This window comes from Corylus avellana, chromosome ca10 (genome assembly GCF_901000735.1).
Source record: "Corylus avellana chromosome ca10, CavTom2PMs-1.0".
Lineage (NCBI taxonomy): Eukaryota > Viridiplantae > Streptophyta > Magnoliopsida > Fagales > Betulaceae > Corylus > Corylus avellana.
Window position 1 is genome coordinate 22408226 of NC_081550.1, and position 27465 is coordinate 22435690.

The 27465-nt window shown below is 36.7% G+C and overlaps 3 protein-coding genes across 6 annotated transcripts; 1 reads left to right on the forward strand and 2 right to left on the reverse strand.

The window, feature by feature from the left end:
• Nucleotides 1–749: 749 nt before the first annotated feature.
• LOC132163205 (26S proteasome regulatory subunit 6B homolog) lies at nucleotides 750–5061 on the reverse strand. The gene is made up of 6 exons (XM_059573407.1): nucleotides 4502–5061; nucleotides 2788–3018; nucleotides 2291–2449; nucleotides 1912–2064; nucleotides 1577–1660; nucleotides 750–1162 (listed from the first exon to the last, which is right to left on the reverse strand). The coding sequence occupies exons 1-6, from the start codon at nucleotides 4997–4999 to the stop codon at nucleotides 1028–1030; spliced, it is 1260 nt and encodes a 419-aa protein (XP_059429390.1). The 5' UTR covers nucleotides 5000–5061; the 3' UTR covers nucleotides 750–1027.
• Nucleotides 5062–7565: 2504 nt separating this feature from the next.
• Nucleotides 7566–9867, reverse strand: LOC132163203 (root phototropism protein 2). The gene is made up of 5 exons (XM_059573406.1): nucleotides 9760–9867; nucleotides 9607–9676; nucleotides 9117–9494; nucleotides 8293–9024; nucleotides 7566–8199 (listed from the first exon to the last, which is right to left on the reverse strand). The coding sequence occupies exons 1-5, from the start codon at nucleotides 9822–9824 to the stop codon at nucleotides 7699–7701; spliced, it is 1746 nt and encodes a 581-aa protein (XP_059429389.1). The 5' UTR covers nucleotides 9825–9867; the 3' UTR covers nucleotides 7566–7698.
• A 5713-nt stretch (nucleotides 9868–15580) lies between these two features.
• On the forward strand, nucleotides 15581–25646 carry LOC132163199 (probable LRR receptor-like serine/threonine-protein kinase At1g06840). 4 transcript variants are annotated; one of them, XM_059573396.1, is made up of 21 exons: nucleotides 15581–15774; nucleotides 16653–16836; nucleotides 17387–17537; nucleotides 18085–18156; nucleotides 18335–18406; nucleotides 18678–18821; nucleotides 18947–19018; nucleotides 19118–19189; nucleotides 19390–19464; nucleotides 19811–19879; nucleotides 20000–20068; nucleotides 20190–20261; nucleotides 20439–20525; nucleotides 20611–20679; nucleotides 20884–21392; nucleotides 22031–22189; nucleotides 23294–23577; nucleotides 24123–24174; nucleotides 24372–24619; nucleotides 24791–24925; nucleotides 25102–25646. In XM_059573396.1, the coding sequence occupies exons 2-21, from the start codon at nucleotides 16716–16718 to the stop codon at nucleotides 25444–25446; spliced, it is 2877 nt and encodes a 958-aa protein (XP_059429379.1). In that variant the 5' UTR covers nucleotides 15581–15774; nucleotides 16653–16715; the 3' UTR covers nucleotides 25447–25646. The 4 variants fall into 4 exon arrangements, with proteins under 4 accessions (XP_059429379.1, XP_059429377.1, XP_059429381.1 ...); XM_059573394.1 differs by lacking the exon at nucleotides 15581–15774 and adding an exon at nucleotides 15801–16424; XM_059573398.1 differs by lacking the exon at nucleotides 15581–15774 and adding an exon at nucleotides 15801–16383.
• Nucleotides 25647–27465: the final 1819 nt, after the last annotated feature.

Sequence of the window (27465 nt, forward strand, 5' to 3'; positions counted from 1 at the left end):
TACATACCTACATCTTCTCTACCCTTGTGTTTAGACGACATGGGAAAGAAAAACAACGAGAAAACATATTTCATTCCTCCACTAAACTTTCTGTTTAGCTATCCTACCATATTACCAAGGATGTAATTAATTTATGTTCATGTGTCAACTTAGATTATGTCAGCATATAAATATAATATTATATAGATCAACCATAACCTAACCTATTTAATTAAACATATCAAATCCTTCAACTCTAACCCATTAATTTAATTTTATGTTGATTTGGTGTTAAGTAGACGAGTCACGTCAAAATTATTCACCCTAAATATCAGATGTCATATTCAAGTCGTGTCAAAGAATGAATATAAGATTATAAGCCTATTTGAGATTGGGTTTGAAAAATAGAGCTTTTAAGTCCAAAAAAAGCTTTTGGGCAAAAGCTTCATTTTTAAGCTTTTGCCAAAAGTACATTTTGATTTTTTTTAGTGTTAAAAGCACTTTTAAGCCCTTCAAACGCAATCTCAAACAGGCCCTATATAAGTCAATCCTAACTCAACCCATTTAATTAAACTTGTCAAACTCTTAAACTCTAACTTTTTAATTTTGTGCTAGATTTGAGAAAGCAACAAGTAGATAGTGCAGCTTTTCTTTGTCCTCATCACAGAGAATGTGTTGCAATTCATTCGAAACAAGTAGGCAGGCTGAATTACAACTCTTCCACTCCCACGATTCCTCAAATCAAAATGTAAATTTTTTGAGAAAACGGATGGGTTTTAAAATGAAATCACTTAAAATCATACATCAACCACTGTAATTTTGTGAAATCCTACAAGGTGCTCATCATAGTCTGCTCTTCCACGCCTTGTAGGACATCACTGCCAAGTACAAATGTTTTTGCAATACAAGGCTCTAATTGTTCAACTGAGGTCATAAGAAAACATATAACTGGTTGTGGCACATATGATATGATAATCAGAGAATTCCTTTGAGATGTGACACATCCTCAAAAGAGAACACAACTTTCGAACGGGCTTTCCATTTCTCATCATTTGTAAAATTCAAAGTCAGTATCGGGCTTCTTCACATTGGTTCTGTAACCCTTCTCAAAGTCCTTCGGCAGTATAACATATCTGTTTTTGCGAACTGCATGCATTCCTGCCTCTTGACAGATAGCTGCGATCTGTGAACAGCCACAATTCATTTAGTAAAAAAAAAAAAAGAACGGACACCCAAAAAAAATGTCATTGTTACAGCAACCACCACGCTTTTCCAAATTGGAAAAATATCTGCTTCTTGTCCTGTAAGAAATCTGTTTTTTTTTTTTTTTTTTTTTTTTTTTTTTTAATGCCAATGAGGTTCAACTTAAATGGTACTTCCTCCCTTTGTAGGGAGGTGTTGGGTGAGCTTGTTAGTTCAAGTCTCACCGGATGTGTAACTTACCAATAAATAAATAAAATGAAGAAATTGGGTTGTTATCATAAGAAAATGAAATAAACATAGGATACTGCCTGCCAATCACACTATATCCTAAGAGACCCCCCATTATAATCAAATAATATTTGAGATGAAATCAGAAAAGGGATAACTAAAAAACCTCAGCAGCACTAATTTTGTCTGGACGAGAAACATAATCCTCCAGGTCCACTTCATCACCGAGGTTCATTTTAGCAGTGCAAACCTGTAAAAACGTAGCCCAGCTTAAAACGAGTTTAACTAGCTTAGAATCCTGAAAATCCACAAACCTATACAAATAAATAAGAAGAATTAGTCTAGATAAATGACAATCTTCTCATTAAGATACAATTTAAAATTATGGTGTAATTTTTTCTGGGTAAGTGGGATGTGTCATTGTGAAGAGAAGACATGGAATTACTATATATGACAAAAAAGACATTAGTAACATTACAACAATATGCGTACGAGACTTACCTGAAAGACAAGCCTCTTTTGTCGTCTATCAGGCAAAGGGAATTCAATTTTTCGGTCAAGTCTTCCAGGACGAAGAAGTGCAGGGTCCAAAGTATCTGCTCTATTAGTTGCCATGATGACCTTAACATTCACTGTCTGATCAAACCCATCCATCTAGAACCAAGAAATTACAAAACCAAACATAAGAGAAGCTGACAAAGAGGGGTGAACGAAAGGCTAGCAACCTAATGGTTGCCGTCTAGAGGCATTTCCTCACTAGACCCAAAAACAACGATATGCCTATTGAATTCACAGCAGGTCTTATGAGAGCCTGAATTCTTATTCCTATCGCTTTGAGATTTACAATTCCTTTTTTTCATCAAAAAAAAAAAAATCGTACCTGATTCAAGAGTTCCATGAGAATCCGCTGAACTTCTCTATCAGCACCAGTTTGAGCATCAAATCTAGCAGTAGCAATTGCATCAACCTCATCAATGAAGATAATTGCAGGGGCATTCTCTTTGGCAAGGCGAAAAACATCACGTACCATCCGCGGGCCCTACAATGGGAGAAACAAAAGAACCCAGGGCACTCAATTGCCATCCAGAATAGTGCAACTAGAAGACACCCAAAAGAGAGACTTTTTTTTCTCTCTCACTAAAACCACTTGTTTCTCTTAAATTCGATGGGAGGTTATTTTATTATTATTATTTAAAAAAAAAAAAAAGATTATACATACACACAAATGAATTGAGATATCTGATTATAGGGATAAATTACACAAATGAAAGAAAACATAGAAGTATACATGCACTTGAATGACACATCATAAGTGAAATAAATCTGCAAATTGAGGAGCATAAACTAACTTTTAAGACAAGGAACGTCAAATCGTACCTCACCCAAGTACTTCTGAACGAATTCAGAACCAACAACTCTAATAAAGGCTGCAGTTGTATGATTAGCAACAGCCTTGGCAAGCATAGTTTTGCCAGTTCCAGGGGGACCATAAAGCAAAACACCACGAGGAGGATCTATGCCAATTTGTTTGTATAGCTCATGGTGGGTCAGGGGTAGTTCCACTGCCTCACGAATTTCCTGCTTTTGAATGTCGCATCCTCCAATATCCTAACAAAATCATTAAATTAGGGGGAAATATCCTGATATTCAAGGGGACAAAAAAAAAAGAAAAGGTGATGTAAATCATACAAATTGAATGTAGAGATCTTATACTGCCTAATAAATTGCAAACAAGCAATCTCATAATAGCATTTGAAATGCAACTTTATTAGTTAAAGATTATTTTTTCCCCTTTTTTGGTGGGGGGTTGATCAAAGGCAATTTTCGTTGCTAGATCAACATATTTGCACTCCGCGGGAGAGCAAAAAAGCCACAAGAAAGCTTAATCCCTAGCAGTCACAAATACATAGCAGTAAACAATAAAAAACAGTAAAAAGGTGAGAGCCAACAACCTTCAAGCATAGGTTTCAAGCCTTCCCAAAAAATAAAACAGAAAAAAAGATAACCATGCTTCTGTGACAGAAATTGGCAACCTTTGGTGTGTGTGTGTGTTTTTGTTTTTGATAAATAATGTATATTATCAATAAGTGTAGAGGGGAAGAACCCTAGTACACAAGATGCATACAAGAAAGACCCCATTAAAGACTAAAAGAAGAACAAAAATCAACAAATTCAGAAAAGTAAAAAATATGAGAAATATTATACGCCTCGGTCCATATATATAGCAATTTGACCAAGATGCTCTTGAGTCCTTCCATTGACTTATCATGGTCTTCAAAACATCTTATATCCAGCTCTCTCCATATGCTCCACATTAAGCACAAACAAGATATCCTCCAAGCGGCTAAAAACTGAACGATTTCTCAACTAAGCTCACCAACAATCTAATAACTCCATCACCTTTCTAAGCATGACCCATTCTACTCCAAAAAGCCTAAAAATCGCAACCTTCCGTAGTTGCATTCATAGATCTCTGGCTATCGCTGAAACCTCACTCTCTCGCTCTGTCTTATATGTTTTTCTCTATCTTAACCCCCCCCCCCTTCTCTCTCTTAGGGCCGCCTTTCTCTCTCTCTCTCTCTCTTTCTGCAATGTGATGATCATTATCACGTGCCAATCCACTATTTTTGTTTTTTTATTTTCAAGTTCCTTGGTTTTTGACATCTGCAGCAAACGCTACGATTGTAACTGATCTTTACTTAGGTTTGGAATAACCCTTGCACATCTAATGATTGATAACTGCATAATAAACACACCCCCCCCCCTCTCTCTTTCACAAAGAACTTCTTCTATGTGGCTTGCTCTTTACATGGCAGGATCGCCATATTACTTTCACCGATATGTAATCCCACACACTTAGAAAATTCGTTCGAAATAAATAAAAACTTGAAAAAATGGTCCTTCGACAAAACCCTAAAAAAAACCCAGCAGCACCTATCCTAATTAATTACAAGTTTCTGTTAGAAGCGTCAAATTACAAAAATCCCTAAATCAAATTAAACCCTAATACATAAGAAACAAACCCTAATCAACCGCAAAGCAAAGCACAAAAACTTTCCGTCAAATTGAGCTTTGTGGAACTGAAACTCACATTATAAGTGACATCAGGCTTCTCAGACTGGCTGAGCAGCGAGATGCTGGAGTCGGCTTCGGGGGGCAAAACATCGACGAGGGCATTGGAGTGGCGGTGCAGGGCGACCGATGCGGAGGGCTTGAGAAGCTCCCGATTGATGGTGCTGAGGATCCGCACGTAGTAATTGGAGCCGGTGGTGGAGCCGACGATGCCGTTGTTCTGGTCGACCATCTCCATGAACTGGCCGATAACTAGCGGCACCGACTGGATCCGCTTGACCTCCTCCTGGGCGCGGAGGTGCTCGCGCTTCAGATTCTTCAGCTCGTCCTTCACGTACTCCTCCTGGATGTCGATGAACTCCAGCTGCCGCTGCAGCGACTTCAGGCGGCTGTAGAGGTCGTCCTCGTCGGCGCTCTGCTCCGTCCAGCCACCGTGGAGGTCTGATCTGGTGCAGGGGAACGACGGCGGTGGTTCCAACGAAGGTTTTGGGTCCATTACCATAGCCGAGGCTGCCATTCTTAGACGCGATTTGCTGTGGTTTTTGTGTTTATTGAAGAGAAGGAGAATGGAGTGTGGGGCAAGAAATTCTGAGGCCTTTATATTTAATTACACATCGGCTGCGAGGTCTGAGGAATACGGTGTCGTTTAGATGAGAAACTGCTTTTCTTTTCTTGGATATATATCCTCCATTTCTCATTCATTTCTTATTTATCTCTTTTTCAAACTTATCGTTGAATCTCTATTCTCTAGCACCTTGATAGAATTTGAAAAAAAAATATGGATGGACACATGACCGAACAATAAATTCAATTTTAAGGGGATGAATTGTATTTTTTTTTTTAAAAAAAAAAAAAAAAAACCCTAAACTATTTTTTTCTAACAAATTTAAAGATTCAAGAATATTTTCTTAGACCCTCCTTAATTATATTTATGAATGGAGATTGACAGAAGATGGATGGAATATGGAAAAAAAAAAATTATATATATATATCTTAGGGAGGGATTTTTTTTAACCTCTTCCTCTTTTGTTTTTTTTAAGAGCTAGTTTCTTTAAACCCTTTCTATTTCCTAAATGTAGGAAAAATTTCCCAAAAAATGACCTACATCAAATTCCTTAAAGGTTTTCTGAACTTGACTTGAGCTACATTACTACCAAATGTTTAAATAGGCAAACCCATCAATGTGAGAATACCCTTCCATCCATGGCTATCTTACCACATGTCCATCGAGCATGTGACCGGCGGTCAAGGTACTTACAATCAGTTAATGGGTTTCCTTTGGGGGGAGAGGAGGGGGATGACTTGTTAGACGCAATTCTTCCAAAAGGTGGATAGACCCTGTTGGGCCTGTGGGATTATATGCGTTAGTGGATTTAAATGAGCCCTAAGATCTCTAATAAATGGCATCACTAGGAACATTGCTTCCATCCTTGAAGACATTCATAGTAAGCTTTGTTTATTTTTCAGTTGTCTTGATTGTAAAATTTATAAATATGCTAACTTTAGAGCACACCAATTATATGAATGGATCACTTTCCATATGCTTATTTGGAAGCACTCCCCCACGTTGTGATTTCTTCCATCATGAAGTGAAAAAGTATCTTGTGTGTTTCCTGTTTCTATGTTATATTCAATAAAAAATAAATATTTGTGAACAACAAGCGATTCAAACCTCTTTCAAAAAGAAAAATATCTAATTGATTTGTAATTTTAAAAGAGAATAATCTATATAAGGATTTAACGTAAATTAGATTTTTTGTGCCTTCCAATAGAAACTAGACATATAATCTCTTGAAACAAAACATTCTTTTGAAAGAAAAAGAAGAGATTGACAAAAACCCGATTCCCTATTCAATAGATATCAGCGTTCCTCTTGTGTTTTCCATCGACTCTTCCAACCCTCACCAACTCATCCTTAGGCAGTTAGCTAGGCATGTCTTCAATATTGGTAGTGGCTTTAAGCAATTCAACAAACACTTTGAATTTTTCTCTGCTCACTCAGGTTTAAGAGTGGGAGAGACCCCCTTCCCCCTTTGATTAAAAAAAAAACACTTCGAATTCCAGGAGAACTTTAAAGTTGAATCAATATATCAACATTGCTATTGATAAAACTCAAAATAAACTGGGAATTGGCATTGTGATAAGGGAAGAGAGAGGGCAGGTCGTAGCGGCATTGTGCAAAACAAGAATGGGATGTCTTGATCCCGCAACTGGGGAAGCTCTAGGAGCCTTTCATGCAGTTCGTTTTGTTTTATGAGGGAGCTAGGACTACAACTGGTGATAATGGAAGGAGATGCCAAGCAAATAGTGGACACTATTAACTATCTTCAGAACACTTGGAGTTGCTTCGGACATCTGGTGGACGACACCAAGAATCTTTTACAGACGTTCCCTTGGTGGTCTTGTGTTTATGTTCCCAGGAAAGCCAATGAGGCTGCTCACAGGTTGGCGAAAGTAGCCACAACAGATGTTGGTAATAGGATTTGGAGGAATTAAACTCTAAATTGTATTAGTGACATTGTAATGAAGGAGCATTTAGCTCTTTCTCTTGATTGTTTGATGGGGTCTTAACTCCACTTTCAGTTCAGTATCAATAAGAAGATTAGAGCCTTTGTTCAAAATATATATATCAACGTTTACACCACAAGCAAGACATATTACAATCTTGCCCCTTTCAAACATCTCAATCAAATGAAATTAGAGGAAAGTTTTGTCCAACAATTGCAGATTAAACCTTTTGGCTTCATATCAAACACTTTAAAGTGATTTTTCATCATTTAAATTTTAAACCCAAATCCAGTTAATCCACTTGGGGGATTTCTACAATTTTAACAGATGAAAACTGTTTATCTGCATTTTTTTTCCTTCTTCTAATTGTCTATAAACTTTCAATATTAGGGAGCCTCATACATTCCAATTGCCAAGCAACAAGCAACAAAATCATATTTGAAAATGTAGGAGTGTGTATATTATTATTATTAACTTTTTAGTGAAAAAACAAAAATATTAACAAACATTTTAATTATTATTTATACCACAAAACATTTAAAAATTGTTTAAACTTTATGTAATAAAAAAATACATCAAGCAAATCTCTATTAGGTTTATTTGACTGCACAAAATTCATCAACACGACACACAAATGATCTAATCTACTATTAATACAGATTAGATAATAAACAACACACAAAAAGTTACATGGTGCGCGTAATTTAATTAAGAGATGGAGAACCTTCTCCTCCTAGGCTTGGTAAGATCCACCCCTCCTTCCTCAATATTTGAAGTGTCCTTTGATCCATGTCGGAAGGGGTTCAACTTCCCCAGTTTCTTCGACACCGACGAGAAGAACGTCGGCCTCTTGGAGGAAGGCTCACCCTTCGCCGGCGTGGACGACGACGTCCCACGACCATTGGTTTTCTTAATGTCCGAAATGTACATCTTCATCTTCATCAGCTCAGAACGCAACGCCTCGTTCTCTCTTATCAGCGTCACGTCGGTCTGCAACTGGGTTCTCGTCGCCACAGCGTCTGGCCCGGTGCTAGAATCGTCTACGCCGCTCCTCAACTTCAGCTGATCGTAGTAGAGAGCGTGGAGGACGATCTGTACGGGTAACCGCTTGTTCTGCGACGCGTGCACCCGTGCTTCGTAGGACAGCTTCAGTGGGTCCAACACACTGCACACCTTCTCCCGCTCTATCTCGTCCAGGTTCGGATGCGCCTACAGAAAAGAAAAGCAGCCGTGAGCACCGACCGACGTCGTTTGGTGGTTTTCAAATGCGTTTTTTTGTTTTTGCTTTTGTTTTTTTCATACCTTCAAATAGATATCAACCGCCCGATAGAGATCATCGTCGACTTTTCTAGCGGCTTTCGGCACGAGATTAGCGATGCCGTTGAACTTGGAGATGCTGAGGTCCGTGAAGGTGGCGATCTCGCCCAGATACGCGTCCACGGTCTTGGCGACTCTCTGCATCGCAGTGGAGCAGTGCTCTCCGAAATCACCGGCGTTGAATACGGCCACGCTCTTCTCCTTTTCCGCGAATCCCGAGATGATCCTCCTCACGCTCTCCAGGTCGAACAGCCTCTCTCCGTCGTAGGTGAAAGACAGCACTAGGAGGTCGTCGACGGTCACGTGCTCCAAGATCGCCGAGATCCGCTTCTCAAGCTCGTTCTTGCACTTGGTGCTCGAAGCCTGGAGGAATATCGCCGATCGGAGAAGGCAGCAGAGGAAGTTAATTGGAAGAGCGGCTTTCTCGGAGGGCAAGAGTGCTACAATCAACTCCAGCAGCTCGCGTTGCTGGATTCTGAGTTCGGAGTCGCCGCCGGGATCCGAGGACTTGGTGCCGTTGCCCGAGTGGTCCCGGACAAGATCTCGGAGCGATCTCTCCGTGTAGGTTATCAGAGCGCTCGATACGGTGAATGCTTTTGCGCCGCGTTGTTTCATTGCGGTGATGATTTTGCCGAAGAAATCAATACCTAAGATCGATAATTCCTCTGTCCACCAGTTCGGCGGTGACCGGCTCGGAAAGTTGGACTCACTACACGCCTAGCTAATTCAAAAGTTGCACAAAATCAGACCCTCACTTCAGAGAGAGCGAGAAAGAGAGAGAGGGAGCTGAGTGGGAAACAGTGGTTTACCTTGGAACTGGCAACGTCGACGGATCTTTGGACGATACGGAGGTGTTCAGCCATGGGAAGAAGCTCTTGGCACGATTTCAAGACGACGACGGCACCGGAGAGGCTGGTCAAAGCAACCTGTGAGAGGAAATCTTCGGTTCGGCCGGCGAGGTTGTTGTCGCAGTACTTATCGGTCATTTGGAGGTGCTCGGCGGCGCAACGGAGAGCTGCTACGTTGTGGACTGTGATCTCGAAGTTGACACCGTAGCAGAACTTGGCTGCTTTCTCGAAGATCTCAGGACCTCCAGGGATGTCGGAGAGATCGATCCTCGTCAAGTCAGGTTCTTTCGATTCCATCATCAGTTTTCTTATGTAGTTGCTCTTCGCCACGAGCATGAACTGCATCATCAATCATGCATGCCAAATGAAATCAATCACTCTTCTTCCTACCTTCTCTAAAACCCACACACACACACAACACACACACAGTGGTTAGGAAATATTTTCAGACCTTGTGAAGGGAGAAGTTTGCTTCACCAACTACAACAACAACATCAGTTGGAATTTCTTGAGAGAAAACCCTGCAACATATTTAATTCCTTTTGTTAAAAAATAGATTCATAATCTTTGCTTATCATCTAATTCTGAGAGAGTGAATAAATACCATTGGCCGGTTCTTTCCATTGCCATAGAGAGCCTGCTGCTGTTGCCCTTCACAGAGGCAGCCATGTTTAATTGCCTTTTGGCTTTAGAAGAAAGAGATTCAGATAACAGTACGATCTCTTTTGCTTTTAATATAGTGGTTTTTATTTATCTTTATTTCATGACCACGTGTATGTCACTTTATGCCCTTTTTATCTTCATATCTTGCTGCCATAGACCATTCTGCCCCATATCCACTTCCTGCCAAGCCAGAACTAATTACGTTAGTTTTCCTGTTGGCTCCCCTCCCCTCGGTTAGTCCTGAGCCACGGCTTGTTTGGCAGAAACTTCACAAATTATAATTTAAAAAAAAAAAAAAAAATCAAATTGTTAATATTTTTATTTTTTATATTATATTAAGGGTAAAATTTACTTAACCTCTTAAATTACTATCCCAATGATAATCTATTCTCAAATTATCAATTATGACAATTTACTCCCCAAACTACCAAAACAATGACAATGTATCCCCTAATGCTAGCAAAATGACGAAATTACTCATATAAAATTTTTAAAAAGACAAAAATACCTTTAAAAATTTGAAAAAATAAATAAATTTTAGTATTTTTGTTTTTATTTTAATAAAGTAATTTTGTCATTTTGTTTAAATTGGAGGTATATTATCATTGTTTTTGTAGTTTAGAGGGTAAATTGCGACTTTGAAGGATAGATTATCATTGAGGTGATAGTTTGAGGAGGTTAAGTAGACTTTACCCTTATATTAATTATTTTTACAATTATTCAAATAAAAACTTAATTACAAAACAAAACTTCAATCTATTTTATATCACATCAATCACTTCCAAAATAAAAACTTATTATACATACTCATTACCAAGCAAAGCCGTGAAATGTTACTCCTTTTGCCTTAGGCTACCAAGCCTTAACGTATTTTTCAAATATTATTTTAAAATACATATATATATATATATATATATATATGTTCGCATAAGAGGATGAGGATTCGAACTAGTAACCTCTGCTTTATTATAACTCTTTCCAAATCAAATTTTTATCTTTCTAAAATATTTTCTTTTAATTTTTCTTTCATACTTTCAATTCCGTAGAGGTTTTTGTACTTACAGCCCAAGCTTTAGCTATTAGTAAATAATTCATTTTAAGGTATAAAAATGTTAGGTCATTTTAAATCACATCACATTATGTATATCATCAAACATACAAATTAATTCATAGGCATTTCAAAAGCATACCAGGTTTACACAGAACCTTCGGCTCGAAATGCACCCCACTCCCCCCATGTTATCAGCCGCCGAGGATAGAAGGGGGAATTCACTTGACATGTTGCCACGGGTTTGATACTTATAATTACTAACAATGGCAAAATTATTAAGGTCGTGGTCAGGTCAGGTCTGAAGAGATGCCTCTGCCACACAAAACAAGTGGCTAGGATGTGTCGACCAACCAAGACATCAAGTTTTGGCCAGCGTTGCTCCACGTCATCTGAAAGCTATTAATTTACACGCTGGCGGTCCCACTCTCTTGACTGACAAGCTTGGTTGGACTGGATACTGGATAACATTATGGCCCACATGAATCCCCAATCAGCGAATGCTAGGACAACACATGGCATCTTCCATCGCGTCGACCACTCCCATCGAAAAACAGATGCCGGATTATTGAAAATAAAGAAGGGTATTGAAAAGTATCGGCAATGATTGCCAGACAATAGAATCTCTTACTAAAATTTTGTTTTGTGATCTTTATAGTATATAGTATATATTTATTGAGGAATGCTACAGCTACGTACAGATTTTACCGAAAGAATTTTACGAACTGAGGTGGAACATACGTTGCTGAACTGTGGCATAAAAAACTAAAAATATTTTGTCAGTTTCGTCTTTTTTTCTCTCTTTCTCTTTTTCCTGGAAATATCAGAAGATCTCTCTTCCTCTTTTTCTTTTCATGAAATGCTACATCATCTTTTAGTATTTTTTTTTTTTTGTTCTTTTACTTGCGTTGTGGCTTTAAAAATTATCAATAAAAAAAAGTTAGTATTAATAATTTTAAATTTAATAATAATTTTTAAAATTATATCACAATTAGAAAGACGAAAGAACATAAAAAAAAGGCTAAAAGAACACCAAAATACCTAAAATTCCATTTTCTTTCACTAGTTCATCTTTCCCGAAACACATGACAATTTATTTATTTTTTCCCTCTTCTTCTCTCTCCCACTCATCTTCCTCAACCGGACCACCATGCATAAAATCACACCCCAAAATTGCCAAAATACTTCAACAGGTTGCCGGACTCTCCCACGACATCCAAATCACGGGGCACCAACCAGCGGTCCCCCCACCGAATCCACAGTATTCACCCTCGGCTCAAGCTCGCCGAATCTCGCCACAAGTCACCATCAAGGTTGCCAGGCCTCACTCCCTAAGGTTAGCTAAAGGCCATTTTTCTCTTTCTTTTTGCAGAAGAAAGAAGAAAGGATGCTGGAAGCCAGGCACAGTTGCACTTGGGAGAGAAAGAGAAGAAGAGAAAAAAAAAAAAAAATTTGATGTGTTCTGGAGAGGATGTCGTGAGTGCATTTGTGAGTGTTATTTCCCACATTAAAAAACATAAAAGAAAAGAGTGTTTAATATGCATAAGTGGACCTTAGTCCATTAACTTAGGCTTTTGGATTAAAGTCGTATTCAACTATGTATATTAATGTATTTTTGGTAAAAACTTTTATAACTGCTTTATTTTCCAACAAATTGTATCAAGGCCATGCTTACTTTCTTGAAACTGGTGTCCGGACACGTCAAGTTTAGAGTTGTGGCTCCACCCACAACTCGGATTTAGAATTGTGTTCACAAGTGAGAGGGAAATTGTTGTAAGTGCATTTGTGAATGTTGTGTCCTACATTAAGAAAATAAAGTGCTTAATATACATAAGTTGATCTTAATTCATTAGCTTAGACTTTTAAATTATAATAAAATTGTATTTAACTATGTATATTAATATACTCGGAGTAAAAACTACATAACCACTTTATCTCTTTATCTCTCGATAGAAATATGAACCAGAGAAAGTGAGAGAGAAAGAAGACGACACTAACAAATTTATTTTAGTTTTTTATGCCACAGTTCCATCTCAGTTTGTAAAATTCTTTCAATAAAATCCTTTCGTAGGTGTAACATTCCTCATATTTATTATGCGGTAATATATATATATATATATATATATATATATATAAAATTCAATTTAGCCTATAGAATACATCTTTGCTTGAAATAAATAAAAGGGATCATGATGGGACCCAAAAAGGTCAGAAAATAAAGGATTGCACAAGAGAGGAAGGATAGTCGTGAAGGAAAATGTTAAAGGCACAACACTAACCCAACACTAACCCACCTCTAGTTGTGAATTGCAACTTGTAAACATTCGGACAGGAATAAATGAAAATTATTTTTCTCATGCTCCCTTATTTTTAGGCAGAGACATGTGAGAGCCTGAGAGGAACAAACAAGAACAGAGAGCTCCGATCCTATTATTTACTATACTCCTATCCTATTCCTCTTCTTTGGAAATAAGAGGGATCCCCATCGAAAACATTCACCAGAATCCTTATCAATGCTAAAAAGTTCAAAAGTGGATAGGAATGATTAATCTATCAATGGATTGTCGGTGAGGGCGATGATGTTCCCATCACAAACAAAATGGAATCTCTTAGTTTTACGAAATCGGACGACTGTAGCTCAAAAAGCCCAGAAAAATACATCATCGAGGGTGAAAGTTGGGCTGTTGAATTTGGAAGCAAATGCAGCTGGACAGAGGGGATGGAGATGGTTCCACATGCGAAGGCTCCAACTCCATTGTTTTGTTGGAACGTGCAAGTTGTGGTGTGAATTGGTCCCCCCTGGCCGTGCTCTTTAGGAGAAGAATGTTTGGTCCCCTCTGTCCACATCCACGTCCACGCTTTACTAGCCAAAACCGTGGACCGGAATGAAACGTAACATTTCAGATCACATCCATTTGCAACAAGGTAGGGCATCGACGGCGTCTTTTTGACCCTGCGGAAAGGTGTTGGCCCGCTTGGCCCGGTGGGCTTTCCAAATTATTCATCACTTCATCTCACCTTTTCCATGTTTTTTTTTTTTTTTTATAAATCTCTTCAACTTTATCCCCATGTTAAGCTCGTTTTCCATTTGCAATGGTTGATGACTAGCAAGCTTCAAATTAAACCTAGTAATTTTTTATAAAACTCGCAAACTTGACATGAAATTAGCTATTTAATTAAATATGTTGGGTTATGGTTGACCTATACAGTCTTATACCATGATGTTGACACAATTTGAACCCGACACACAGCAGTTAGTGTTGACAATTTCTGACACGGCCCGTTAACCCAACATAAAATCAACGGATTACAGTTGAGAAATTTGACCTGTCTAACTAAATAGATCGAATTATAATTTATACTTATACTTCAACACAATTCAAATCCAACTTGCAAACACAAATTGTTGTGATTGGTGGAAAGCCAAGGGCCCAATATGATTGAAGCTTTTAACTGGGCTTTGTAGACCTATGAGTCTATGACAAAGGAACTAGGCCCATTAAGAATATCGTTCTTTATTTATTATTATTATTACTTTTTTTTGGGCTAACTGTCAAATCCATTTAAATTTCAATATAAAGAAGCAGGTAGAGTGTCATATCTGCACAATAACTTCTAAATACAGAGATGAGGGACCATGGTGTGGCGTAGGATGGAGAACATTAGCAGGGTACCCCATTTTTCGCTGGAAAAAATCGATTGATTGGATCAACAATCAATGGTGGCTTTGGTTTTGTCAAAGGTTAATTTTCACAAAGAAAGCTACATCTTCATACATATCCAACTATCCATGCTTGGCTAAAGTACATGGATCGGATTTTCCAACCTTAACATAAGCAGGGCAAAGAATAATCCCATGGTCCATAAGCCGGCCACTTGGATTTGCACTAAATTCATAACTTACCGTGGCTCAATTACTCACTAATACCAAGTTAAAAGAAAAGACAAAATAAATAAAAATAATAATAGTAACAATAATCAAATGTTGCGATGAGATATGCTGAAGCTGGAGTTAAATGAATATCGGTTTTGTCGGCTTGCATTAACTAGGGAAAAATCTATGATGACGTCATAACGCGATATTTTGTTTGGATGATCCAAATTTCATTTTTGTTTTGAATTTGTTTGCATGTGCAAAATAAAGAAGGTTCTAGTTTCTAATTTTAATAATGAGAGGCATGACTCGTTTTTGTCCTTCAACAAGTATAAGTAATTGTCTATTATAAACCGCTTTGGAGGAGGCTTTGTTTAGTTATTACACAGGCCTAACTTTGATATGACCTTAAGCTAAGTTCATCGGCAACAAAACCTAAGATATTGTTTATATTAGGCTGACCAAGCTTGCAGAGTTTAGGGCAACGGAAGCTAACTCAACTAGGTGGTCAGATCAGACTTATTATGAATAAGCAAGTATATAAAGCATCAAAATGAGTTGCACTCATAATATTCTAGCCCATGCTATTTAGATTACTGACATTTAGGGTTTAGTATTCTTCTTCTACTATTTTATGGTCCTAATTTAATATTATTATATATAAAAATATATACTTAATGCCAATTTAAATCGGGTGACATTATTTACACTAGTAAAATATCATTATCGGTAGCCATATTGAATGTAGAAGGTTTATTTATTTATTTGTTTTTTAAAATGTTTTTAAATCTGAGCCGTATGGTAACCGGCCGGTAACTAAACCTAAAGAAGTTGGATGCGAAATGTGAAAGAAAAGTGTGGTCGTAGATCTCAAATCTACGCTGCATGCCAAATTGCGAATCGGCCTCTTGAGTCTTGACTGTAATCAAACGTGACCAATCGGAGGAGGAATTTCTGCCAAAGTCATGGAAGCTGCATTTGATCTCATCTCATCTTCTCATATATTTATATATATAGTCACAGTCACAGACCAGGTCTTGCCAACGCTTGAGTGTATTACCAAACCATTGAACATTTCTTCTACTACTTTCGCTCCGTCCTCACCTAATATGTTCACATTTGTCTAATTATCAATATTTTTTTGTTGTTCATTTACCTTGACTGTAATCCTATTGGGCTTCTTAAAATACCAATTTGTACAAGAGGTGTTGTCATTGTTGTACTTTCAATTTGTTTCAGTTTGATCCCCCGGGGATTGTATTATCATGGCACTGTTTTATTTTGGTTTTAATCGAGCCCCTTTTCAAATATGGGTTTGCTTTTCTTGTCGCCATTATTGTGGAGTATTTAAACCCTCCCAGTCCCTGCAACCACCCTCTTTACAAAAGTCAAACTCGCCAAGCCCACCACTACAGCGAAACATCTTCTTGTTTGTATATATTTTTCTTTTTTCGTACGCATGTTTTTTTAATTCATTGAGCGACAGCGACGGCTATCGTCTGATTTAGCAGCGAATTCTCAAGCATGCGTAATGCCGACCTGGTCAGAAAGATACCACCGTTCACAAGGTGTACTCAATTTCAAACTAGTTGTTTCTCGCCCGAACTGCCCCCATCTAAATATTCAACCGCAGCAGCCATAACGTATATGCTTCCATCATTCTAATAGAATTTCAACTTTTCAGGTGTTCTTCTACTATGGGTTTCTCTGTTTTTCTCTCTTGTCGACCTTAATTTGCATGATTTGATCCTAGTTTGGTTGGTTTCTTTTTCTTCATTTTGTTGCATAGTTATTGGAGCTTTTTGCTATATGTACTTGTATGTAAATTATTAATTTCCCAGTGTTAAAATCCATTAATTCTTATTTTTGGAATTCAATTGCTCAAGTTCTTTTACCTGTTTCCTGTTAACAGTTGGTTCCCAGTGTTGGGTACTAATAGAAATTTGAGTGTTCTGGCGTTCTGTGCGCTATCTGGATGTATCCGTCAAGAGCTTGGACGTATGGACTGCTTATTGCTGCATGGTTTTGTTGGTCTTCACTGCTTATTGGAGCACAGAATTCCACTGCAGGGAATGGCATTACCAGTCCCGTGGAAGGTGAATTTTGTTTTTGTTTTTTTTTTGTTTTAGTTTATGATTCACATGCTTCTTTTGGCAATCACACTCTTTGAGGGGATGCTTGTTTAGAGGTCTCTCACTCTGCATGGAGCCGTGCTTTATTTATTTATGAATCCTATAGCAAGTGATCCTCTAGTTACTGCACATATCAAACTTTTGAGTAGTGATGCATATGTCTTTTTTTCCCCTCCAGCGTTTGAGCTGTAGTTATTATTGGAGTGTGCATGCTCAAACTTGGTTCTGCTAACAATATTGATAGATCCTCTAGTTACTGCACATATCAAATTTTTGAGTAGTGATGCATATGTCTTTTTTTCCCCTCCAGCGTTTGAGCTGTAGTTATTATTGGAGTGTGCATGCTTAAACTTGGTTCTGCTAACAATATATATATATATAAAATAACTTTGCTTTCGTTTAATGCGGAAACCCTGATGGTAGAATTAGAAAAACATGAGGACCAGCATAGCTTATGAACTTTTTAAATGTTTATGTTGATGAAATCATCATTAACATTTGTATTAATTTGCAGTGACAGCATTGCGGGCCATCAGGAAAAGTTTGATAGATCCAAATAAGAATCTGAGTAATTGGGATCGAGGAGACCCATGTACATCAAATTGGACAGGGGTTATCTGCCACAATGATACATTAGAGGATGGTTATCTACATGTTGACCGATTGTATGATTTTAACCTTTCTTTCTGTCAAGAAGCATTATTGACGTGAATAATGTTCCATATTTCCTTTCACTTAAAATAATTTTTCTTTCTTTATTTCTTTTGTCCCCCTTGCATGATGAGATGTATATTATTCCACTTCTATATCTACTCATATTAGTTGGTGCCAGGGAACAAACTTCCTTAACTCCGTAGTCCGTTTAAGATTAAAGAAAATGGTGGCTGTATTCATGTTGTTGGGACTGCATGTAATCTATTAGCCACAAGTATCCCGATTTTGCTAGAAAATATCACTAACATGTCTTAATGAATTTGAAAATCTGTCTCCATGATCTTTTCATATGTACAGAACTAATCATTTGTTATATTATTTATTGCCTACAGACTCGTTAGTTAAATTATGCCTAGCATTATATACTATTTATGCTAGACAAAAGTCCAAATATAAGATTATCAAACTTTGATAAAACTTGGCCTTAATTGCATGTGGGTGTTTCCATTGAAGAACTGGCATTGGTGCTTAATTTTCCTTCGGATCTCTTCTCTGCAGGCAACTAATAAGAATGAACTTGTCGGGACAATTATCACCGGAGCTTGGCCGCTTGTTGAATATGACAATATTGTAAGGCAAAGCATTTCTAAAAGCCACTTTTTGTGTGACAAAAATCTTTATCTGCATCAAAGTTTTCAGTTGCCTCTTTTACTCGATATTTTGGTACATTGTTATTTTCCAGCCTGTGATGGCATTTGATTTACTTTATCCTACTGATACATATTTTTCTCTACCTGTTCTGTTGAAGGGACTTTATGTGGAACAAAATAAGTGGGAGTATACCAAAGGAGATAGGCAATATCAAATCTTTGCTACTTTTGTAAGTTGACCAGTTTTTTCTGTTGGATAGATTGGATAGCCAATATTTTTATCAGATGATTACATGCTTATACCATTAAAAAATGAAGAAATGTGACTTGTTCATGCATTTTAAAGCGTTTGATTGTAAATTATATAGGTGTTGTTCCTTGTGTGTGAAGTAATTTACTTTATATGTTGGCATTGTTCTGAATACTTGGTATTTTGATATTGTAGAGCTGCAGCAAATTTTCTTTGTCTCTAATTCCATATGTAATATTTCGTGTTTTCAGGCTTCTGAATGGAAACCAATTAACAGGTCCCTTACCTGAAGAGCTAGGTCATCTTCCAAAGTTGGACAGAATACAAATTGACCAGAACCACATATCAGGACCAATACCCACATCATTTCAATACCTGAGCCTAACAAAGCACTTGTGAGTGTGTTTTTGATGTTATATTGTCTAAAATCAATTCTACAATGATTAACCCTTTTACTTCTCCTTTTTTTTTTTTTTTTGTACTTTTGTTTTCTTTTTTCTCTTTTGCCTCTTGTGAACAGTCACATGAACAACAATTCGATTAGCGGGCAGATCCCACCTGAGCTATCCAGATTACCGAATCTTGTTCACTTGTAAGTCAGTAATTAGTCACATTCTTATATATTTTATAATCAGTCATATATCAGAACAATCTCTGAGATTCGTGACTATCGTCAACTCTGCATGTGCAGCCTTCTTGATAATAACAATTTATCAGGGTCTCTTCCAGCAAACTTCTCCGAACTGCCAAATTTACTTATACTGTATGGTTTCTGCTTTCATGGAACATAATACATTTATGTTTATCATGTAAATGCCATGATATTTAAAATAAACGAATTGTTGTCTTTTGCTTATCTCTAACAAGTTAATAATTTCTAAATTTTCCTTTTCCTACACTGTAATGTTACGTAAATACTCTTGTCAAGTTTCTTAATGCTTTTGTTTTTATTTCTTTTTGCAGTCAACTTGATAACAATAACTTTGATGGGACTTCAATTCCAACTTCTTATAGCAAGATGTCTAAGTTGCTGAAGTTGTAAGTGCATATTATTATTCAATTTCTGTTGCTAGGTTTCAACGTAAAGGCAGAGCAAGTTGCTAGCCTTGAAGTAATGACAGAAGAAGCTATATTGTCAAGAACAACGTATAAATTGGTCAAATATCAATTGAAAAGGAAGAGGCAATGCTATCTTAATGTAATATTTCACATCACTTAATGTAATCTGTTCGAGTCTTAAAGAGGCAATGCTATCTTAATCAACTATCACAAACCTTTCATGTTCCTAGAAGCTTTATATCCTTGTGAGATGGCAGCCAAGAAGTACGCGTATTCACATGTCCATGTGAAGATTGAATATTTGTGTTTTGGTTGACTTTGTCAGGAGCCTTAGGAACTGCAGCTTGCAAGGACCAATTCCTGATTTGAGCCAAATACCAAACCTTTATTATTTGTAAGTTGCTGTATTTTGTTTTCCTTTTTATAAAGAAATTTCTCTTTATTTTTTCAAAGACAATTTCGCTAGATACGCATACTTTTTTTTCATAAATATTTTATTTTGTATAAATTTCAGAGACCTCAGTTCAAATCAGCTAAGTGGATCCATACCTGCGAATAGGCTCGCTAAGAATATCACGGCTATGTAAGATTCTCCATCTCCTGAATGACATGTCAGCTAAGTGGACGTCTCTCAGTTTTCAAAGATAATTTACATCAGCACTTCCCTTGAATTTTGAAATCTACTATTTGAATAATATGCTCAGCTATTTATCCAACAACAATCTTAGTGGACCAATTCCCGACAACTTTTCAAGTCTTTCTCGTCTTCAGATACTGTGAGTCTCCCACATACTCTTTCATCATATTGTGTTATATTTCCAGGGTTCAATGCTACTGTAAATTGCTTCAAATTTATCTAACTTCAAGTTTCCAATGACTAGTTAATATCGACCACTGTCTTAAACGGTTAATACTATAAATGGCTTTATTTGGAAAATTATTCTCCATTGCAGGTCAATTGCGAACAATTCATTGAATGGCTCCATTCCCTCCACCATTTGGCAAAATAAGACTTTGAACTCGACGGAAAGCCTTATAGTGTAAGACCGGGTTGACACTGACTCTTTTTTGTGTGCAAGGCTTTCAATCTTCTAAGCTCTGGTTTGTGGCACTTTGATATTGCAGGGAATTGCAGAATAATGGTTTTGTGAATATTACAGGCAGCACTGATCTACCTCAGAATGTCTCTGTCTGGTTTGGTTCTATACTTGCTCCCCAATTTATATGTTCCAATTTTTCTTATAGAACTTCAAGTGTAATGGAATGCATCTTCAAAATAATGTGACTACTTGGTAAAAGAGTCTGGACGTGCTCTTTTCAATTTTTGTTTGTGAGGTGTAACAGACATAGCACATTGATATAATGATAAGGTCACACGTTTTCATTGTTTATTTCCAGGCTTCAAGGGAACCCCTTTTGCTCAAACACCAACCTAGCCAACCAAACCCTGTATTGTGGATCTGAAAGTGAGGATCGATATAACGGTCAGGGACCAACAAATGACGCTTTGAACTGTCCAGGATGCCCACCCCCTTATGAACATCCCCCTACATCTCCTCAAAATTGTTCATGTGCTGCCCCTCTGTTTGTTGGATATCGATTGAAAAGTCCTGGATTCTCAGATTTTCGTCCGTACGTAAATATGTTTGAGCAGTACATGACATCTGGTCTTGAGATATTACCTTATCAGCTGTATCTTGATACATTTGCATGGGAAAGTGGACCTCGACTGAGAATGTTCTTGAAGCTCTTTCCAGATGCATTTGATATCAACAATTCATTTACCTTCAATCGGAGGGAGGTTCGGCGAATCATGGACAAATTCACAACATGGAGTATTCCTGATAGTGACCTATTTGGACCTTACGAACTTATGAACTTCACTCTATCGTCCGTTTATATAGATGGTTTGTCTCGAAACCTTATCTAATGTAGTTTGCGACAGAGCTTTGTTGAAGTTAGAATTAATGCTTATTTACCAGTTGAAGGATCTACAACTTTTATCTCTAATTTTTTTAACGTATACCTTGAAATCCTTTATACTTGATACATAAACTTAGGCATGTGGCATTATTCTCTGTTATTGTGGTGTGCATACTGGTGTTTGTGTATGTATAAAGCTTTCCTTTTCTTGTCACCCTGAGTAACAAGTGGCATGTGTCTGTGCATGGAACATTTAAACGGAGTTAGCCTTTTCTTGTGCTGCCAAATAATTGTTGAAGATAGGCTTGATCTAGGCAGTTCAGTGATGCTATGTTAAGTGGTATAACAGATACAGTTGCACTACCATGATCCAGCTCACAAGTGAATGACCGCAATGCTCAGTTCAAGATGATTTTTAATTTTCTGGAATATTAAGTTGTGTTTTATATTGACCAAGAAGGCAACTTCAAATTCAAACCATATGGCACTTATGACTTGATCCTGCACATAGATGAACTATGCCTCAGTTATATCTTACTTTCTTGCATGTATTCATATATGAGATAGATATTGTTGATTGTTTTGATTTTATGTATGCTCATACTTTTCAATAATGTCACAGTGGTTGCCAAATCTCCTGGGTCTACTTTAAGCAAAGGCGCATTGGCTGGCATAATATTGGGGACCATTGCAGGTGCAGTTACATTGTCTGCAATTGTTTCTCTTCTGATACTGAGAAAGCATACCAAGAAGCACCATGCAGTTTCGAAAAGACGTCGTTGTGAGTATCTTATGTTTATGATTTTAGGACATTTAGAGAGATGTGTCATGATTTTTCACGGTGCTTGTAATTGTTTCTATTCTATATTCTGATTAGGCCTGTTGATTGGGACAAGCTCAGCCCGAGGTACAAAGGCCTCAGCTGGCCCCAAATGGTCAATATCTCAGCCCTATCTGAGCTAATGCTGTTGGGCTAGTTTCAGCCAAGTTTGACAGGCCTGTGTATGAAAACATCATGGAAAGATGAGAGAGTTCAATGAAAAGTTCCATAAGACTTGGGTTGCATATTAGCACAACCCATCTCTAAGTTGAAGAACAACCAGTTATCCACTATGTTAACATTGTTGACTTATAGGATGCTATATATATATATGCATATATATGCACACACATATAAAATACAATTTTCTGATAATTTGAACTAGGCTAAATTCAGCTGACTTGAGCACATCCTGAGCTCATTTTAAACCTAAATTCAGCCTACAATCTGTGAACAAGCTCAGCCAGCCAAATTTTAAGTGAAGCTTGGCCAAATGTCTTCTAGGCTTCAAGCTCTCTCAGCTAATTGAGTGTCTTGATCATGATATCGCTATAGATTTTAATGTTTTAGTTTTTAGTTATTGGTCAACGTTAAATTACGATTTGTCCCAAAAGCTTAAACTAATAGGAATAGGTAAATTTAATCATTTAATCAAACACTTTAACACTCTCCCTCACGTGGGGGCTCAAACTCTCTTTTAATAGGTGATGCCCAACACGTGAAATAATTAATTTAAATGGGGATGATTTGACAGAGTTTAGGACCTTTGACTCTAATAACATGCTAAATCACCATTTGTCCTAAAAGCTTAAACTAATAGGAAGAGGTAAATTTAATAATTTAATCAACACTTTAACAGTCAAAAACAAAAGATGTCTAAATGCTTTATATTATTTTGTACAATGATTAAGCGCTTCTATCTGAAATATCTCAAAATTTGGAAGTATGAATGGGAAGATAGACAGCATAATGGCATTGCTTATTTTTAAAAACATACGCACATCATCTTTATATGTAACATTTATCACTATGCCTTTCATTATTAACATTGGACCTAATGTGCAGTGTCTAGGGCCTCAATGAAAATTGATGGTGTGAAAGATTTCACTTATGGAGAAATGGCTCTTGCTACAAACAATTTTAACATCTCGACTCAGGTTGGCCAAGGAGGGTATGGAAAGGTTTATAAAGGCATTCTGGCTGATGGTACAGTTGTGGCTATAAAACGTGCACAAGAGGGATCCTTACAAGGTGAAAAGGAGTTCTTAACAGAGATAGAACTGTTGTCAAGGTTACATCATCGAAACCTAGTGTCTTTGATTGGATATTGTGATGAAGAAGGTGAACAGGTGCTTTTTCTTATCCTAATTCAATATATGGAAAAGGAAAATAAATAGAAGATTGGATTATTCATCAATCTTATTGCTTAATAGATGAAGAGATGGTTCCTATCAACTTAGGAAGTTGCTTCCATAAAGACCAAAGATTATGAATGCTGTAAGAGCAAGAAAATTGCAGATGTAATACCACATATGTATATCTGCTTTGAATAATAGCGAGCAATAGAAGAAATCAAACTCAATCTAAAGACATTACATATGAGGCGCAGATTGGTTTATTAATAATGAAAAAGCATATAGTTCTTCATAAATTAAGGATTATTTGATTCTAAAATTGCATAAAAACTTAAATGCCTCCTTTCACAATGAACTTGGGAGAATACAGTTCTTCGTTTCCTTTTTTTTATTTATTTATTTTTATGAGCAGTACTTTTCTCCTGCAAAATAATTTGACTTTCATGCCAAGGATCGGTTTTTCTTGCTCTTTATTGCTGACTTTTATCTTGGAAATTTTGCGTGAGAAAAGCTTCATGTGAGTAACGTTGTGCGTGCAGATGTTGGTTTATGAGTTTATGCCAAATGGTACTCTAAGGGATCAGCTTTCTGGTACACCTCCTACTAATCCTTTAAGTTTTTCCTTTTATTGATCTCACTGTAGATTTTTTTTTTTCTGAGTGTTCTTCATTGCATATGAATGCAAATAAAAAACTGTGATCTATACTTTTCCACAGTACACTTCCTTCCCCAATTTCTACATTCCTTTCTAATGAGTGTACTGGTGGTTTATGTATGCAATAATACAGCCAAGTCTAAAGAACCTATGAGTTTTGATATGAGATTGGGAATTTCCCTGGGATCAGCTAAGGGCATCCTCTACTTACATACAGAAGCTAATCCTCCGATATTTCATCGAGATATCAAGGCTAGCAACATATTATTGGACTCTAACTATACGGCAAAAGTTGCTGATTTTGGACTTTCACGACTTGCCCCAGTTCCTATTGAAGGGGTTGTGCCTGCTCATGTGTCAACTGTTGTGAAGGGGACTCCTGTAAGACTCTTATACCTGATATTGCCTAAAAGAATATATATATATATACAATTTTTTTTTCTTTCTATTTTTAAAATAAAAGAAATGAAACTCAGACTCCATGAAATGGACCTAACAGTATGTTTTAGGAGATGCAAGTAACTGATGTAATTCTTTATGTTAACCTTGCAGGGTTACCTAGATCCGGAATACTTCTTAACTCATCAATTGACCGACAAAAGTGATGTTTATAGTCTTGGTGTTGTATTTCTAGAACTCCTCACTGGGATGCAACCAATCTCACATGGCAAAAACATTGTTAGAGAGGTAAAACCTCATGGACTTGTTTGCCTTGAATTCAGCAGGAGCTCGCCTCCCATTAAGATGAGCCAAAATAGGAACTCTTTGCATGCAGCCAATATCTTTATAACATTTTAAGATCACTTTGTCATATTATTCATATATTCTTTATACATTGGCTGAAATTTTGTCATCCATTTCAGGTTAATGTTGCGCATCAATCTGGTATGATCTTTGGGATTATTGATGGGCGAATGGGTTCTTATCCTTCTGACTGTGTGGTGAAATTCTTGAGTTTGGCCCTCAAGTGTTGCCAAGATGAGACAGATGCACGGCCTTCAATGGCGGAGGTGGTCCGAGAACTTGAAAATATATGGGTTATGATGCCCGATTCTGACATCAGAAAGGCAGATCCCATGGTCGCCGATGTTGTAAAGGATATGACTCCGCCATCATCATCCTCCAATGTGAAGAATCCTTTTGTGTCGATGGATTTATCAGGCAGCAACCTTGATAGTGGAGTCGTCCCAACCATCACGCCTAGATAGAAACACATTTGGCGATAATTGGTTGATTTTGCTGTTTCCTGGAAACTTTGAATTGAATTTTTCCTTATGATCTTGGTTTATGATTTTGTGTATAATCTCTCACTCTCATTTGTTACACTTTCTTTTTTGTGTAGCCTTTATAGTTATAACTGTAGATTATGACAGTGTTGCTATAAAAATTAAGATTGTACTTTAAAGTAGACGAGAATTATTGATTTGATAGCGTTGCTTATTATTGGTTTCCTTATAGGTGTCAGCCTTGGGAGTTAGGATCATCACTGGCCAAATTTGGTTATTGATTTAGAGTAGTATTATTTCACATCGCTGATATGACAGTCTCAATGAATCAATCATTGGATTAGTTATCGTAAAAAATGAGTAATGCTACCATGCATATGTGACAATTCTAATTAACTCTTAGATCAAAAATTAAAAATTAAAAAAAATTCAATGGTTTGATGGGATTGCCATTTAAACATTTTGGAGTACTTGTGGAATAAAAATATGGTATATAACATTTATGTAGAAAATCATATCTCTTTTGAATTATCTGAATATTTATCTTTCAACACTTCAAAAAGTTATTCATGCATTGGATGAGTAGTGCTCAAGAGTAATTGATCTTTTTAGAGTAATAGTGAATAGCTAGTGCATTTTTTGGGGTTATAAATAATATCAAAATAACCTAATAATACCATGTGATGCTCCGCTAGCACTTTTGTGGGATATGTTACATGCATGTCTATTTTCAATTTCTAATGAGAAGCTAATAATGAGAGAACCATTATTATGAGAGTGCTTATAATACACCTTCATCTCACTAGGAGTAATGTTATATACTACACCTCCATCTCACTGATTAATATGACAGTACTTATCAATTCTTAGAACAACCTTGTTAAAAAAGAAAAAAGAAAGAAAGAATAAAATATTACGTATCACTAAAATATCACACAAAATTAACATGACAATGTCTAATAACCATTGAATATTTAAAAAAACTAAAAACAAAATGGTTGATTCATGGCTATAGCCTATAAAATAAAATATCTGTGAAATGTTTGTGTACCATATAACATTATTATTATTAATAATAATAATAATAATAATAATAATAATGAGTGACATTAACCCAATAAAATGGGAATAAAGTACATGTCATTTCTCTTCCCCGCACAGGAAGTTGAATATATATATTTACTAAATGGCAATTTTTTTTATTACTGTGCATTTTCCTACAACCAACAACAACAGGAAGGGGAAGCAGTGGCGGAGCCACGTTGCCCCTTGGGGGTGCCACGGCACCCCCACGGATTTTAAATTTATTTATTTATTTATTTATTATTATTTTTTTTTTTGGTTTTAACCCACGGCACCCTCAAAATAAAAAATAAAGAAAAAAAAAATCTTTTTACAAAAAATTCTATTCTTTTTACCCTCAAAATTCTTTTTTGTTTTAACTCACAGCACCTTCAAAAATTTGTTTTAACCCACGGCACCCTCAAAAAATTCTAGACAATTTTTTTTTTTTTTTTTTTGTATTTTTATCTTTTTGATATAATGTCGACATGTTACATTTTTAATATATTAATTTGAGCACATATTTATGAACTTTTATAGATTTTTTTGTAATGTATATATTGTGTGAATTACCAAATTTTTAGGGTAAAGAAAATTTTTAAGACGCAAAAAAAATTTAGTGTCACATCCAATATAAAATGACCGACTCCACCACCTATAGTGGAGGACTTCTTTCGTGAGGCACGAAACAGTGGAGGACTTCTTTCGTGCATATACTTTTCACAGTCCTCTTTCGTGCATATCCTTTTCACAGGGGTAGTGGAGGACTTCTTTTTTAAAAGTCATGTCCAATACGATTATTGCAGTAAAAGATAATTTCAAGAAATGAGTGATAACAGGAGACCAATGCCACTCACTTTTATTCTATTCACATACCAACACAACTTGTCAAACAAGGGAATGAAATGTGTGTATATAATTGGTTCACTTTCCGTGCAT

Excerpts from the sequence above, each read along its gene's own strand:
- LOC132163199 (XM_059573396.1), top strand. The coding sequence starts at position 16,716 with ATGTATCCGTCAAGAGCTTGGACGTATGGACTGCTTATTGCTGCATGG. Across the intron at positions 23,578-24,122 it reads GTGATGAAGAAGGTGAACAG|ATGTTGGTTTATGAGTTTAT; the intron begins GTGCTTTTTCTT and ends TTGTGCGTGCAG. Across the intron at positions 24,926-25,101 it reads GCAAAAACATTGTTAGAGAG|GTTAATGTTGCGCATCAATC; the intron begins GTAAAACCTCAT and ends CATCCATTTCAG.
- LOC132163203 (XM_059573406.1), bottom strand. The coding sequence starts at position 9,824 with ATGGCTGCCTCTGTGAAGGGCAACAGCAGCAGGCTCTCTATGGCAATG. Across the intron at positions 9,677-9,759 it reads ATGGAAAGAACCGGCCAATG|GGTTTTCTCTCAAGAAATTC; the intron begins GTATTTATTCAC and ends AATATGTTGCAG. Across the intron at positions 9,025-9,116 it reads TCGACGTTGCCAGTTCCAAG|GCGTGTAGTGAGTCCAACTT; the intron begins GTAAACCACTGT and ends TGAATTAGCTAG.
- LOC132163205 (XM_059573407.1), bottom strand. The coding sequence starts at position 4,999 with ATGGCAGCCTCGGCTATGGTAATGGACCCAAAACCTTCGTTGGAACCA. Across the intron at positions 2,450-2,787 it reads TTCAGAAGTACTTGGGTGAG|GGCCCGCGGATGGTACGTGA; the intron begins GTACGATTTGAC and ends CTCCCATTGTAG. Across the intron at positions 1,661-1,911 it reads AAAAGAGGCTTGTCTTTCAG|GTTTGCACTGCTAAAATGAA; the intron begins GTAAGTCTCGTA and ends ACGTTTTTACAG.